The 14,923-nt window shown below is 38.0% G+C and overlaps 1 protein-coding gene across 3 annotated transcripts in view; it reads left to right on the plus strand.

The window, feature by feature from the left end:
• LOC121316098 (rho GTPase-activating protein 24-like) overlaps positions 1–14,923 on the plus strand; it is a 158,532-nt gene that overhangs the window by 66,090 nt on the left and 77,519 nt on the right. For all 3 annotated transcript variants that reach the window (XM_041250888.1, XM_041250872.1, XM_041250880.1), the window contains exon 3: positions 6,575–6,662. In XM_041250888.1, coding sequence (XP_041106822.1) covers positions 6,575–6,662 — 88 coding nt within the window. The remainder of the gene's footprint in view (positions 1–6,574; positions 6,663–14,923) is intronic.

The raw sequence follows: 14,923 nt of genomic DNA on the forward strand, positions 1-14,923 counted from the left end.
AAACTAAAGAAATAGTAAATAATACCTACTATAGTTTGTACTGATGGGCCTTTAATGTTGCTGAGTGGGATTTTGAAACCCCATTTGGTCCATTAATGTATTTACAAATCCATACCTAATGCCAAAACCTGCTAAATTCCATTTTTACAGGTTCCCATTCAAGAGTTCTGTATTTCCCATAAGCAAGTGATATGTATTCAGTGACAACACTTTAAAATAATGGCCACAAATGAATTCCAATAGAACTGCATGCATCCGAATACACCAGCTTTCTAGTTACTATCAAGTTGACTTGCTACAGATTCCTCATATAAAAGCAAGGGTACAATACATTCTCACAGTTTGTGTTTTACAGGAGAGAATGTACATGCAATGGGAAATATAAATGGCTACCGCAAAATCAAAAAAGTTTCAGATAGAAAGTTTTGGCATTTGGTGTGTTGGGCTACATATAACGAATAAGCCATAGGTTCACTTGAGAATTTACAGTATGCAGTAGTTCAGATTTTCCTTTTTTTCTGAGCACAATCTGACAGCATTGGCAGCATTGGGTCTGTCGGTGGTTGGTAATAATAAATATGCAAACAGCATTTTCTGCAGAGAAGCATGTATGATGTGAAAGAGATGATCAGTGGCATACAGCAGAGATGCCAAGGTCAGACAGTGTGAAATCCAGAGAAGGAAGATTCAGCACAAAATTATATTTTATTAGAATTAGTTACAGGAGCACAGACACCTTGGGTATGAGTAGAAAAATGCCATTTGATTCACACCGGAATTTTCATTTGGAACACCAATTGACAACTTTTAATGTATTTTATTATTCAATGCAGTAATGGCATATTGCAGAGGTTATTATTATTATTATTATTATTATTATTATTATTATTATTATTATTAATACAGTATCACTTTCTATTGCTTTTAAATCACAAACTTGAACCGGTGAAAGCAGTCCTCCGGTGGTGAAGGACTGATAGAGGCTAGTTAACTCTGTACTGCTTTAACAAGCCCACTGAATTGTTGAATTCCTGAGTGCTACTTTAAATGAATCTCCAAATAGAAATAATCACGATATTGAACACTTTCTCAGTTGTCTGTTACTGTTAAATGCTTATTTTCTCATTGCCCATTCATACTCTGTGCTTAACTTTTATCATAAAGTACAGTTTATATACACTAACAGTAATCAGTGCATTTATTCTGTTACGCGAACTTGGAGAAACAAATTCTCTACCTGTTAGATTCAACTCGATGAGATCTTACAGTAGTAAAAAAATAAATCCCAGTTCAGTATGTACTGTATGTGTCTGTGGTAGCCTTAAAAAGCTATAGAATATTCGGTAACACTTTATATTAAGGTGCTGCTTATTAATGTTCTACACATGTTTTATAAATATATAATAGAGGCTTAATAACTATATAGTATAGTATTAATAAAGCATTATAGATGGTTTATAAGCATGCGATAGCTATAGACGGAATTACAGTTTTATAAAGGGGACAGTTTTTAGCTACCTATTGTACTTTAGGATGTTTAAACATAATTCCATCTATGGCTATAGTGGTGTCATAAACCAACTAAAATGATTTATTACCACTCTATAACATAGTTATTAAGCATATATTACATATTTATAAAACATTAATAAGCATCACCTTAATATAAAGTGTTACAGACTATTCTTATACTTCTCCTTGAGTCGCATACTGAACACCTGCAATAAGCCCAAGGGGACTTGTATGCATAAGACCTATCAAGCAGGGCTAGGGCTGATCTATATCTACAGGTGTATTTTGCCACTGTTATTAGCTCTGCTACATGTTCATATAAAGTAAATAGGCCACAAAGTGTTTTACTGTAGTCTCTGGCTAAGAGAACACCCCTCAGGAAGCAAATGAAGTGTTCTCTGAGCCAAAGCTTCCTGTAAGACAGAGTTGACCACCAAACATAATATGAGTCAATAAATAAATAAATATGTTTTACTTGTCATGAAGCACTTGCATCAACATATGAAATGAACAGGGTAAGTAAGAGAAAAGCAATAGGCAAGTGTATGTTAATAAATTATAATACTAAAGTAACAGACAAACTAATGTTAATAAACAAACTGTGAAACTAAATTAACACAACCCCCCTACTCACGTTAAAAACTCTGTACTGTACAGGAACAATATTTAATATTCATGCACAAAATTATTTAACAAAATGGTGAATCAACTCACCAGAATGGAAAACAACAAATTGCTTGATGTCTTGTGTCTGATTCAGATTTTTTTCAGGGGATCAAACAATTTCCAACTTTTTGTATCAGGAGACACAGCTGCATGTTTCGTCATTTGTTTACAAGTCATTTTGTAGCGATGAGGTCCACTCGTGGAAGTCAGAATACAAAACGAGGCACTGATATGACGGGGGTTCTGGAAAGATTGAATAAACCAGTCAGTGTGCCTCAAATGGTGGGTTATCAGGTTACAAAACAGTTACAAAAAAAGGTGTTCTTTTAAGCAAAGTTCCTGTTCCTTTAGGCAGAGCATTTACAATGGGAAAAATCTATTTCACCACAGGAGTGTTCTCTTAGGTGTTCTTATACACAGAGATAACTGTAGTATAATTTAATGGCTATGCCTTTGCCTGACATAAAGGGGGTCGAGGAGTGTGGGCAAACACTGTCATTTTAGTTGACTCATTTTTTATATCCGTTGCTGAATTATTTTTCTTATCCAGCTCAGGTTGTCTTGCTGTGAGAGGCAGTGGGCAGAAATCGTCTCTAATCAGGGCAGCAAGTGTGTCACTGAGAATCTCCACTGTTCGATCTCGCACGGATCACATCTGGCACACTTTTCACACCTGGTTAGCCGAACAATGCAAAACAATCTTTTCATCTCCATAGAAACCACAAAAGCACTACAGCAAAAGCTTTCATGTTTATAAAAACAATAAAGAGAGACAGTGAGAGAAAACGAGAGACAGAAGGGGAGAGTTGTGAAAGAAGTTACTTTTGGCCTACTTTTCGTTCTTGAGTAAAGACCTGCATGAAGTGAGTATAAATGTATGGGTTCCTCTGACACCTTCACAGACCCTAGCACCTCCCTTGTGTTCCAAATATCCACTTTTGCAGCAGCTGAGGTTAGAGGGCCTTATTTTCTTTGTTTTGATGGGCTCAGTATCACAAATTGAATTAATTCCTGCTTTAGGGCATATACAGGAAGATTGAAATTCATGCACTGTGCATTATATGAAGCTGTACTGGTATTAAATAGTCACAGTTATCGAAACAGATAACTAACATTTTCAGTTCATATTTCCAACATGGTAGACAGGCAGGGAAGCAAGCAAGCAAGCAAGCAAGCAGTTGGCTTTGGTTAGTACTGTGAGTTGTCCAGCAGGGATGGTGCATTGCATACTGTGATTGTAACTTGCAAGTAGCAAGTCTTTAGACCTTTTAATTTACTGGTGGTTGTTTTTTTCAAAGGAATACTAATAACTATACTGATAGTAAAGGTTAATATACTGATGGTAAAGATTTGACAGCTTAAACACTTCATTAGGTTGAAACCAGGAGAAATCCCACTGGCAGGAAATGTATCATTAACAAGGGTAAGAAAATACCCTCAATAAAAATCACCCATATGCACTACTGTGTAGTCTCCACTTTGAATCTGACAAAGGGGAAAGCTTGAGGTTTCATGCACTCCTCAACATACCCCCCCAAAACCCCCTATGCTGTATCTCATTTAAAGATTAAAGATACAAAATAAGTAATGTATTGGGCACCAATTAGTACATTTAAACAACCTTCTATATCCTTAAGAACTTTTTTTTTGTTTGTTTTGAATTGTGTATTGTGTTTTATTTTTTCCTCTGCCTCTCAAATTTTTAAGTTGTCAATTGTGGTATATGGTACATTTCAATATACTATTCCTCTCTAACCACTCTCTCTCCTCAACCCTCTCTAATCTGGTTTCTGCTCTGTACTCCACTGAAACTGCTCTCCTGTCTGCCACCAACTCGCTAAACTCTGCCTGTGCTGCCTCTCTCTCCTCTGTCCTAATTCTCCTCGATCTCTCTGCTGCCTTTGACACTGTCGATCACACTATTCACCTATCCTGTCTCGCTGACATGGAAATCTTTGGCACTGCTCTGGCCTGGTTCTCCTCCTACCTCTCCGACTGCACCTACCAGGTAACCTGGCGAGGCTCAACCTCCACACCTCACCGTCTCTCAACAGGAGTCCTCCAAGGACTACTCTCAGCACATCTTCTCCCAGCACATCTTCTCCTAGCACATCTTCACTCTAGCACGCACATGCAGATTCTTCAAGAGCAACATACGAAGAATCCGACCCTTGCACACCAACTACTCCATGCAACCTCTCGTCCAGGCTCTGGTACTCTCCCGCCTAGACTACTGCAACTCCCTCCTGGCCAGCCTTCCTGCATCTCCCACCTGTCCGCGCCAGCTCATCCTGAACTCTGCTCGCCCGGTGTTCTCTCTGCCTCGCTTCTCCCAAGCTACTCCACTGCTCCGATCACTCCATTGGCTCCCGATCACCGCTCATATCCAGTTCAAGACTATTATACAAGACTACCAAACTGCACCCAGCTACCTCCAGACCCTCATCTCTCCCGCTCCACTTGCACTAGAAGACTTTATGCTCCCCTGCCACCAGAGCCCGCTCCTTCTCCACCCTCGCCTCGCAGTGGTGGAATGACTTTCCTATGGATGTCAGGGCAAGTAAAACCCCTGCCAGAGTGATAGAGGACAAGAAACGCACAGCACTGATAACATGCAGGCATAGTTAGAATGCAGTAAGGGTAACGTTGAAATGGCTTACATATAACTTAGCCACCATCCTGATTGAATAATAGATTTTCTTAAGTGTGATTGGTGAATTGTATAGAGCTAAGCAGATAGCTGCTGTGCTGTCTGAACGTTACAGTTTACAGTTGTTAACAACAAAGACAACATAAATAAAACATGTCTTTTACCCCTTGGTTGCTTATAGTACCTTTCATCATTCAGCCGGCTCTTTCCCAATGTGGATGCAATCTGAAGATCTCCTCTAGCAGTACCAACTCTCTAAGATATTTGTTACTATGTTCTTATTTACTCTGTTCCTTGATAGGAAATGAATGAGCTCTGTTAAATTTTCCTCTCCCTGTCTAGTGAAAGAAAAATAAATACTTTTGTTCAGAATAGCACACTTTACCAGTCTGAAATTAGCATCCCAGGTTGTGAAGGTGAGTCAAAGAATACAACAACCCACATCGGACACTTGTGCTTGTAGTTAAAGTATACCCATGTGCTATGGTCATAAACACTCTTTCAGTTTGTCTTCTATGTGCTGCAGGTATGGTTTCCGCTTTGGAGTTCTTGTGGTCATGCTTCATTATTATTAGTGTTCTTGCCAGGAGTAGCTTTGGGGTCTTGTAAACCTAAATAGGTTGTAAACATGGAAGAGCACACTTTGCTACTTCCCTTTTTGTTGTCAGCTGTGAACTATTAAAGGTCACAGACTATTTTAAATACAGCAGTTTGATTGAAAGCAGAAACAATAACCATAGATGACTCTTTGTTTGATGATAGCTCATCTTAATTAAATCTTTAATTAACCAAGAGTTGACATGATGCCACTGAAGGTTATGCCGCAGCCTTTTTTCTCAGTTCAGTAAATCCAGCTTGGCTCACAAGTTAAATAAGTTTGATGATCTCAACTGTAGTTGTCCAGGTGACAGAACAACCACACGATTCATAATAATTGGCTGTGGTCAGTCACAGCCTCAGAAAGAGAGATCATGGATTGTTTGGACATACTTCTGACCTAGAGTTTGGTCTGCCCAGACGTGAAGCATGTTTGCCTATTTTTACATTTCTGGTTCTTTCCTCCCAGCCACCAGTGCTTCCTATTAATGCTGCCTAGATTGAACTCTTAAGAAGAGTTATTGTATATATCCATGGAGCAGCTATTATACATTGAAAGTCAATGACTTAAAAAGACATATCACATGTAATGTATCCAAGGATCTGAGATTCCTATGGGCAGTTAATATCCCACTGGCTCCAGATAGACTGCTTGGCAGTGTTAAAGGACAAGATGTGCTTTTGGATCAAAGAGAATAGTCTTTGTACTCTGCCTTGGTCATAAAGAGAAATCTGGGAATTTGCTGAGGATGTATGGCTTTGACTTAGTTACTTATATACAAACTGTTTTCACCTTCTTATGTCATTTTTTAACACTTCATTATTTAAGGATTTGATTTAAAGAACAAGCAATGTTTCTTTAGACAACATCCTTTTTACTCTGTCGTAAACAATTGCCAGGCAAGCAGAATTTCATCTGTTTCAATTGACAAATGAAACCAAAAACTGTACAGCCTGTCAGCTAGTATTTTCAGTGTTACTAAAGCATAAAAGACTGTGAGATTGATTATTGTAATATTACGGTACCTACTTAAAAGCATTACATGTCATATACTGTACAACAGCAACATTATTGATTTTACAGTAAGTCAACATAGCTTTACTGACTGATTTATGTGTTTCATGTGTTTCTTATGTTTCTCTTTTCAGGGAACAATTTTCCTACCTGGAAACAGAGTCACTGAGCATCCAAACAATGGCGAGGAACCTGGAAAATTTCTTTTCGAAGTTGCCCCAGGTAGGAATGTTTTGTTTTATTCAGACTTAAAGTTTTCTGTAGCTGATTGTGAGTGCAGTACTGGCACTGTATGTTTTATTGAAGATAAACCATGAGTCATGAGAAAGTAAGCTGTCAATTACTGTGTCATTCACAAATATGTTTAGAAAGACCCTTCCTGAAGTATTCCTTAAACAGTAGAGCTAAGCTTCCTTGGTTATAACAGAAAATAATCACAAAGGGGGAAAAAACTATTATATATATATATATATATATATATATATATATATATATATATATATATATATATATATATATATATATATATATATATATATATATTTTTTTTTTAAACAAAAAAAGATGGGTTCTATGCTTGGAATGTTAGACCTTTCTAAAGTTTTCAAAACTGTCGACACCTTCATTCAAGTCGAGCAGTGTCACCAGTGGACTGGTTTGACCAAACATTAATTCATGCTTCTTAATTGTGACACGAGTTAATCAAATGGCTCAGTTGTTTTTCCATTTTTGGAAATGTTATTATGTATATATATATATATATATATATATATATATATATATATATATATATATATATATATATATATATATATATATATATAGGGCATGTGCATGTGTGGTGGTGACTTAGTTGTACAATAATCAATTCCTGGATGATTCAAATTACCTTTTCCAAGTCCTACACATCTTTATGTTGAAAAATGTTTCTTTACCCCTTGGACCTGTCATTGCTTTAATATTTATCTAAAGCAGTGGTACTCATTAACCTGCTCAGGACTATTCAAATACATCATTTAGGACATGTGCTGGACTGGAAGAGCCACAAGTAAGTACCACTCAATACCAGTAAGTACCATCAATTCTGCATCCAAATTAGGTAACTTCTGTGGATAACAGAGGATTTAATTGACTGTTAGTCTAATGTTGTATGGTGGAGATGAGAAGACACAACCCAGTGGTAGAAGACCTGACCTAGTATAGCCAGGCTTAGGATGGTGGAAATGGACATGCTCAGTTGTGTCCTACTGTATCATGGTGACACAGTACAGATAACAGGAGGGTTTATTTGGCAGATTGAAATCCTTGAGGCTTGAAACTTTCAGGCTGTTGAATCAAATGCTATAGACTGACATCTGTCCGTCTGACAAATGCTTTGTTCAGACCCATGCCCTTGATTTGTGACTTCTGCCCTTTCCACTCCATGTACAGCTCTGCTTCTTTGGCCATATACATCACCCTTTAATATCAGTCTATTCAGTCCACAATTCAGTGCATTGATGTGCTATTGGCCTATCTATCTTCATTGTTCTTGCTGTTTCCCATAAGGTTTACTCACAAAGCATTCAGAATGATCAACGACTGTTCTGTCTGAGGAAAACATTTTTTAATTCCCCCTCAGAAAATTCTCTCTTATCCACGCCATTATCTAGTCTAAAACGTATGTGATTTTCTGTCCAAAATTTACCACTGCAGTTGCCCATTAGCTCTTTGCTTGCTCCCTCCCTACATGGGAACATTTCTTTTCCATGCCCCCTCTGATTAAAGCCTTGTCTTCCAGCCATCTTCACTCGCTGTCTCTGAGGGCAGTGCGCTCAGCTTCTCTGTCTCGTGTGTGTAACCTGTAACTGTGTCTAAGGTGTAGACAGCTCTCCCATGAAATCAAATGAGCTGCGCATTCCTGAGCGAGACCTGGCCAACTACTGAGGCTCTCAGCAAATTCTGAACAATAATAAAACCTTTCTTTTCAGAACTGGTTGTTGTTCTGTATTTGCCTTTGAGAATATTGCCAAAAAAATATGTTGGTTATTTAATTTGTTAAGCTGCTGTTTTAACTACTAGAGTAATATTCGCTATCAGCACAATTATGGTTCACTGATGAACAGTTGATAACAGCTCAAAGGGTGACTGAAAGGTGATTTATTTTGGTGAAAGTTAAAAGCAGAACCAGCAATGACAAGGCAAACAGCCATGATCTGCCCACACAGGATCTTTGTTTTCTAAGCTACTTTTCTGTCTGCGTATGACTCTTGTTCAATTTCTTCAGAGTTGGGAATCTGCAGGGAAGTCTGTTTCATAGAATGACCCATAAAGACTGTTTCTTGTGAAATGTACAATTGGATACAGAGCTGCCTGCCAACCAAGCACACTACCAGTCTGTGGGATCTAGAGTGTTGCCTATTTTACCTATTATTCAGCTATGTGAAGAGTTTCGCCCAACCTGTAGGTTAATGAACTTTGAATATCACGCTTACAGTTTATTCAGTTATTTTTGGTTAGTAAGGGTTCCAGATACTTGATATAAAACACTCTCATGCACTAAGTAGCTCAGCTATTCCTGTAGGCAGATAATCCTGTATGTAAAGTGCTGATAGCAACATACTCAGAAAAGATAGAGGATTAGCTTTGGAGACTTTTAACTGAACTAGCCTAATATTAGGAAACAAAATAAGGTTCTTAGACAAGGTATGAGCAAGTTATACCTTTTGAACTGTTCCTCCATTTGCTTTTGCAAACAGCATGCTTTGATGTCCCTCCCCAGCTGTGTTTATGGCAGTGTTCAAGAAAATGCTGTTACGATCCACACAGAAAATTCTTCACCTAGCCTTGACAAGGTGGCAGGTTTACATGTGCATCTTTAGCTCAAACCACCTTGAGAAAAGTAAACTGCTGATTTTTTTTTTTCTTCAAACTTTCAAGCTATTCAAAAACAATTGTGGTGCAAGTTGCAATTTAAACGAAACATTGTCAAGTACTAACCTAGAATTCAAACTGACAAAGCCTAGTGAATAATGTGTTTAATTTAATCTGTTTTACTACATAACTGTTCGTAGGACCCCTTCTTGTTTGCTGACCACCTTATCAATAACTTAGGATTGGCAGTTGTCTTCTTTAATTAACTGTATTAAAATGCTATAATTAAATATAAATGGATGACTGACTAAGCAGTTTGAGGGTAAAAACATGTTTCTTTTCAATCAAAATATTTTATTTTTAGTTTAACACTATGAAAATCTTACTAAAAACAAGCAGCTGTCCTGCGGCATGGAAAATATACTGTATTTCAACCAAATATGTAAAAGACTAATTTTTTTGGGCTGTAATAGGTTCATTATTATTTATGAACAGCTTATAAATTCTTAAAATGAATTCCGTTTTTGACAGAGAGAACGATTTTGAAACATAAAACTATGTGATTATCATTATGTTCTGCCTCAGTGAAGCTCGCTCTTGTTTTTCATTCACATGGCTGCCCTCTCCACACAGGGAGAATGGTCTGGCAATTAAGAATGAATGATATGCAAGTACTGTGACATCCTGCGGATTCGTAATTGCCATTTTTTGGATTGCAGGACATCAAGGGCAGATCTGTATTTAATGAATGATGTAAGCTTGGATGAAGCTTGTGTCATTATCAAAAGAGGTCAAAACAGATTGCTATAGTGTACTAACAGCGTAGCCATTGTGTAGTGTGCTGGTCCATGAAGAAATGCTTCTCCTTTTTCTTGCTCTAGGTGCTGTATCATAATACAAGGCTGTTCCATTCAATAATTAATGTCAAAGTGCTAAACATAGATCAAGACGTTATGGCACTGGAGCTATTTATGCCTGTTAGGTAATTATTTTGAAATGATATACTAGAAGGTAAATAATTGGAAATTGCCAACATCAACATGTGTTTTCTGATGTGAGGGCATTGTTGTATAAAAAGTACTAACTTACACGGCAGAGCTATAAAATCAAATATAAATATTATAAAGATATCTTGAAAAGTGCCTTTGTGTCTGCAAAGACAGTTCCCCCTTATACTGTAGTAGGTTTCCACTGTGGCAACCCTCAGAGACCTGCTGTTTCCAGTTTTCAGGTCACAGCACTTCACCATTTGTATTTTCTGCAAAAAAACATGGTTGTACCAGTTCTATCCAGAGCCGCTAGGAATCCAATCAGATGGTCTCTCTTCGTCTGAGTGATCTGTAGCCTTAATCACAGGAGCCTCCTCAAAAAGGCTCAAGTTGCCTGCTGTTATTATCAGTCCTATAGCTTCTCAATTTTTAGAGCAAGATTGATTTTAAGCTTTGCAACTTACTTTCGCTACTTCCCTTAAAGGGTACATAAGGACCTTTTTATTTTATTTTATTTCCCATCATCCTCCTACTCACATATGTAACTGAGATGGATTTACCAGTGAGCAGGAGGATGATGGGAAATGTAGTTCTGAGAAGTCCATGCGGTTACATGGGAAGCCATCGTGAGGCAAAGAATGCAATTTAAAAGTTTAAAAACATGGTCAAAATGTAAAAAAATAAAATAAAATTGAAAACAACACACACACCTTACCTAAACCGTTGTAGCAACACATGGGAACACTTAACACAATAAAATAAAAAAAGGTCCTTATGTACTGTGACAATGTGATTATCAGTGTGCAGGTTCAGGTGATCAAAGAACAGATAGACAATTGTAATCTAGGTGAAAAAGATTTCCTTGTGTAGTGCCTGACAGCAAAACAAACAGTAAATAATAATGCTGGTAAGTAATACAGCGGTGTGTATTACTTACATTTATAATCCCTGGGCTGGTCCTAAAATAATAGTCCCCTTATTATATCCACACGTTATGCACAAAACACATACACAAGACTGTTTAGTGCATGAATTAGTGATTGTGGTACGAATACAGTTTACAGTGATACAAGCAAAGTGCTGTCCCGGGTTTGTGCTGGCCTCTGGCGACAGCTCTGGAACATGTTAGCCATCTAGTGATTACAAACAACAATAGACAGAACAAAACAAAACTCATGATTACCCACCACACAAATACAGGTCCTTCCAGCTCACTTATTAATAACCAAACGAAGGAACAGATTACGATTCTCCGTCCCCCTTATATGCTGTCACGCATGACCCCTTGGTAAACGAATGCAGCTGCCTTTACAATCTGCAGCCGGTAAATTGTTTCCCTTCCAGGTCAATACATTCTTACACCGGAGTCTTGCCTTTTTCCAGACTGACCGACTTCCCAACCCGGGGAAAGAACTGTCAAGCCAGCCCATCAAAAAAACTCTGTCTTTGCTTCACGCCCTCACGGGTCGGGAGGGAGATTTACAACCAAGGTTCATTGTATTTCTGTCACAAGTACCCTTTAAGTGTCTTTTCCAAAAATAATTACCTTAAAATGTATAATGTAAATTTAACAAAACAACATACAGTTTAGGTTTTACCTTTTGTAATAGTAGATATTCTAAAAGCTTATATTATTAATTTGTGTTTCTTATTTGAGTTGCAAAGCCCACTAAATAGGCAGAACAGTAACAGATAAACTTGTCCACCCAGTCAATACACTTTGCTTTTAATTGATTAGTGTGTAGTTCCTCGAGGGACATACAGTCCTTGAATGTGCAGGAGAAGAGTTTCAGGTACAGGAGTTAAAATCTGGAAGTCACATACTTGGAAGTGTACATACTTGGAGAAATAGACTGTGCCAGTTGTAGAAGCTGTTAATTGTCACCTTCAATTAAGGGCTATTTGTGGTGAGGTAGTGAATACAAATTCTTGAGGAGCAAGGCCAGCCAGACGACAGAGAGAAGAGGTCAGCAACCCAGCATGTCAAAAAGCACTCTGTCCACACAAGGTCACTGTGAATCATTTGCTAGCAACAAGGAAAGTCTGCTTCCCAGCACCAGCTCTGATGTTAGTCCAGTGTGAATTGTGGTTGTTACCTCAATCTGCCTTTTCTCACAAAGGATTGCCAACAAGCATTTAGCCCCAAATATTGAGTCTTAAAACATTTTAAATCGTCTGTCATTGAACCCTCATGATGTCATACATCAAACCATGCCCTTACGTAACACTAGGATACAAAATTAAGAGATCTGTCTAAGAACAAGTGCACTATATGATTTATTGCTGGATACTAAGTCACCAGAAAGAAGACTCAGCATCGATTGTAGTACTCAGTTCCTATCCTGTCACCCTCACTGTCTCACTACTTTTAATTAGTCTCTTATAGAATATTGAAATGTGAGTACTGGGTTGTTGCAGATTTATTGCTGTAGCAGTGCAGAGTGTCAGCATATGTGACATTAGCCTAGAGATTCATAGGAATATTTGAACAATGCATTAATCAGTGTCTGCATGGACAATTAAGCACCTGCTCTGTACAACTCTACCCTCGTATCATCCATTGTAATGTGTGTTTATTACTAAACAAGATGACCTGAATATTAGAGGAAAGAATCATACTTGCAGACCAGCTGTTGCTAAATTATATTTGCTGGCCTATTTCCACATTTCATTCTACACAGCATGTTTCATTTCTTGTGCAAGTGATACTTTTGTGACTTCATGACTAACATGTGAAAATGGCTCTGAAGTCAAAGTGCATACATTTTTTATCCCAAGGAGCAATACTTGCAGATAATATCCTTAAGGAATAAAAAGAAGACAAGCTTGAATTGACAACTGAATTGGCAAAAAGCACAGTTGTCCATCAAATCAACAGTATGAAGGTCACTTTTGAAATCAGGACTTGAAGGATGTGTTGCAGTAAGAATACCTCTGTTAAGAAAGGGAAACAAGACTAAAATGCTAAAATATACCACAGATATAAGAACACAGAAATTGGACTATGGAACAATGGTCAATGGTGCTTTGGACTGTTGATGGATGGACAACGACACCTGTGCCTTCAGCCAGTTCTGTTCTCAATTCAACACTTGATGTCTTTCTATTCCTTAAGGATATTATCTTCAAGTATCGCTCATCCTTGTTAGACAGCTTCATGTGTCTTCCAGTCCTGGGTTTGTCAATTACAGGTGATGTTTCTCTGTACTTGTTGATTATGCTTCGGATACCACACCTTGAAAATCAAGTGACGCAAGCTATTTCACTCGATGTTTTTCCTTCTTTATGCAAGTCAAGGGTGTTATAATAGTAGAAAACACTAGTGGAGGCTTTGAGTAAATTGTTGATGATCATAATGCTTCAGAGTAGAAAAATGCAACATGTCTAAGACTTTTGCACAGCAGTGTATGTATCCAGAGTCACAACTGAGCTTATCCGTTTGGTTGTAGAAGATTACACTACATAATAACTAAGAACAGCAGACAGTAACTGACCTTTGCAGCAGAACACAGCGTCTTTCCTGTCATCTTATTTACAGCTCAATGTGCCAAAACTGAGTCTGCTGTTCCACAACATCCATACGTCAGTAGGGAAAATGTGAATGATGTTCTGTAATGGCATGCATGTCAGGGCGGGGGGGGGAGGCTGAAAAAAAAAAGAAAAAAACAGGCAGAAATTCTATCCTGCCAGAGATATCGTTCTAGCAAACCAACTGCAGTGCAGTGAGTGCAGAGTCTGTGGGGAAGACGCCATCTGCTACCATTTGGCAGGACCTGGCCAACAGAGCATAGAGCAAGTTATTATCTTAGACCTCAGCAATAGAGGCTGGAGCAGGGCCAGGTGTCTGTGCTGTAGGGAGATAGGATGGGAGGAACGCGCAGCTGAAATGTCTGACATTTCTGTAATGTCCTTGAACAGGACAGAGCACAGGAGGCTCATTTTGTGAATATACTGCGACAAGCCTTGATTCAGAATCTAATCTTTTCCGACATTAAGATTCCTTTAAAGTTCAATTCTAAGTATTCTTAACATACAAACAGAGTATACTAGTTGTAGTAACATGTACCCTGTGCTTTTAATTAATACAAATACACTGCTATAATAATAATAGTGGTGATCTGGAGGACAGATAAGGATAACACCTTATCTTTTATTAGCATAATGAACATTACTGATCCATCTGCATTGTTTTTGCTATATATATTATGATTCGGAAGTGCTGCACCCTGGTACCTTTGCTGTATGTTGTCTGATTGCAACAACACATGAAGGAATTAGTTCCCATGAAGCAGCAGACACTTTTCTTTATAGTGTTGTGCTTGAAAAATCTGGATATTCCAAATGTGGCTTTTATTTAAATAAGAACTGCACATATTGGAGGGATGTATTAAAATGGATGTGCGACTGGGTGGATATAGGATTCGGACTCAGTTCACCAAATCCTAAGTATTCTGTCTAGTCCGAACCCTGTTCAAAAAGTAGGTATTCAGGCCGAATCTGAAACCGAATCCTGGATTCGGTGCATCCCTAATTAGCACTATTTATCGGCCAGTTTCACAGATCTGTGTTAGAACTAATCTTGGACTACGTTACCTAAGGTAGCATTAAGATGTCAATAATTAGTGCTCATCAGAGTCTATC

Source organism: Polyodon spathula, chromosome 1 (genome assembly GCF_017654505.1).
Source record: "Polyodon spathula isolate WHYD16114869_AA chromosome 1, ASM1765450v1, whole genome shotgun sequence".
Taxonomy (NCBI): Eukaryota; Metazoa; Chordata; class Actinopteri; order Acipenseriformes; family Polyodontidae; genus Polyodon; species Polyodon spathula.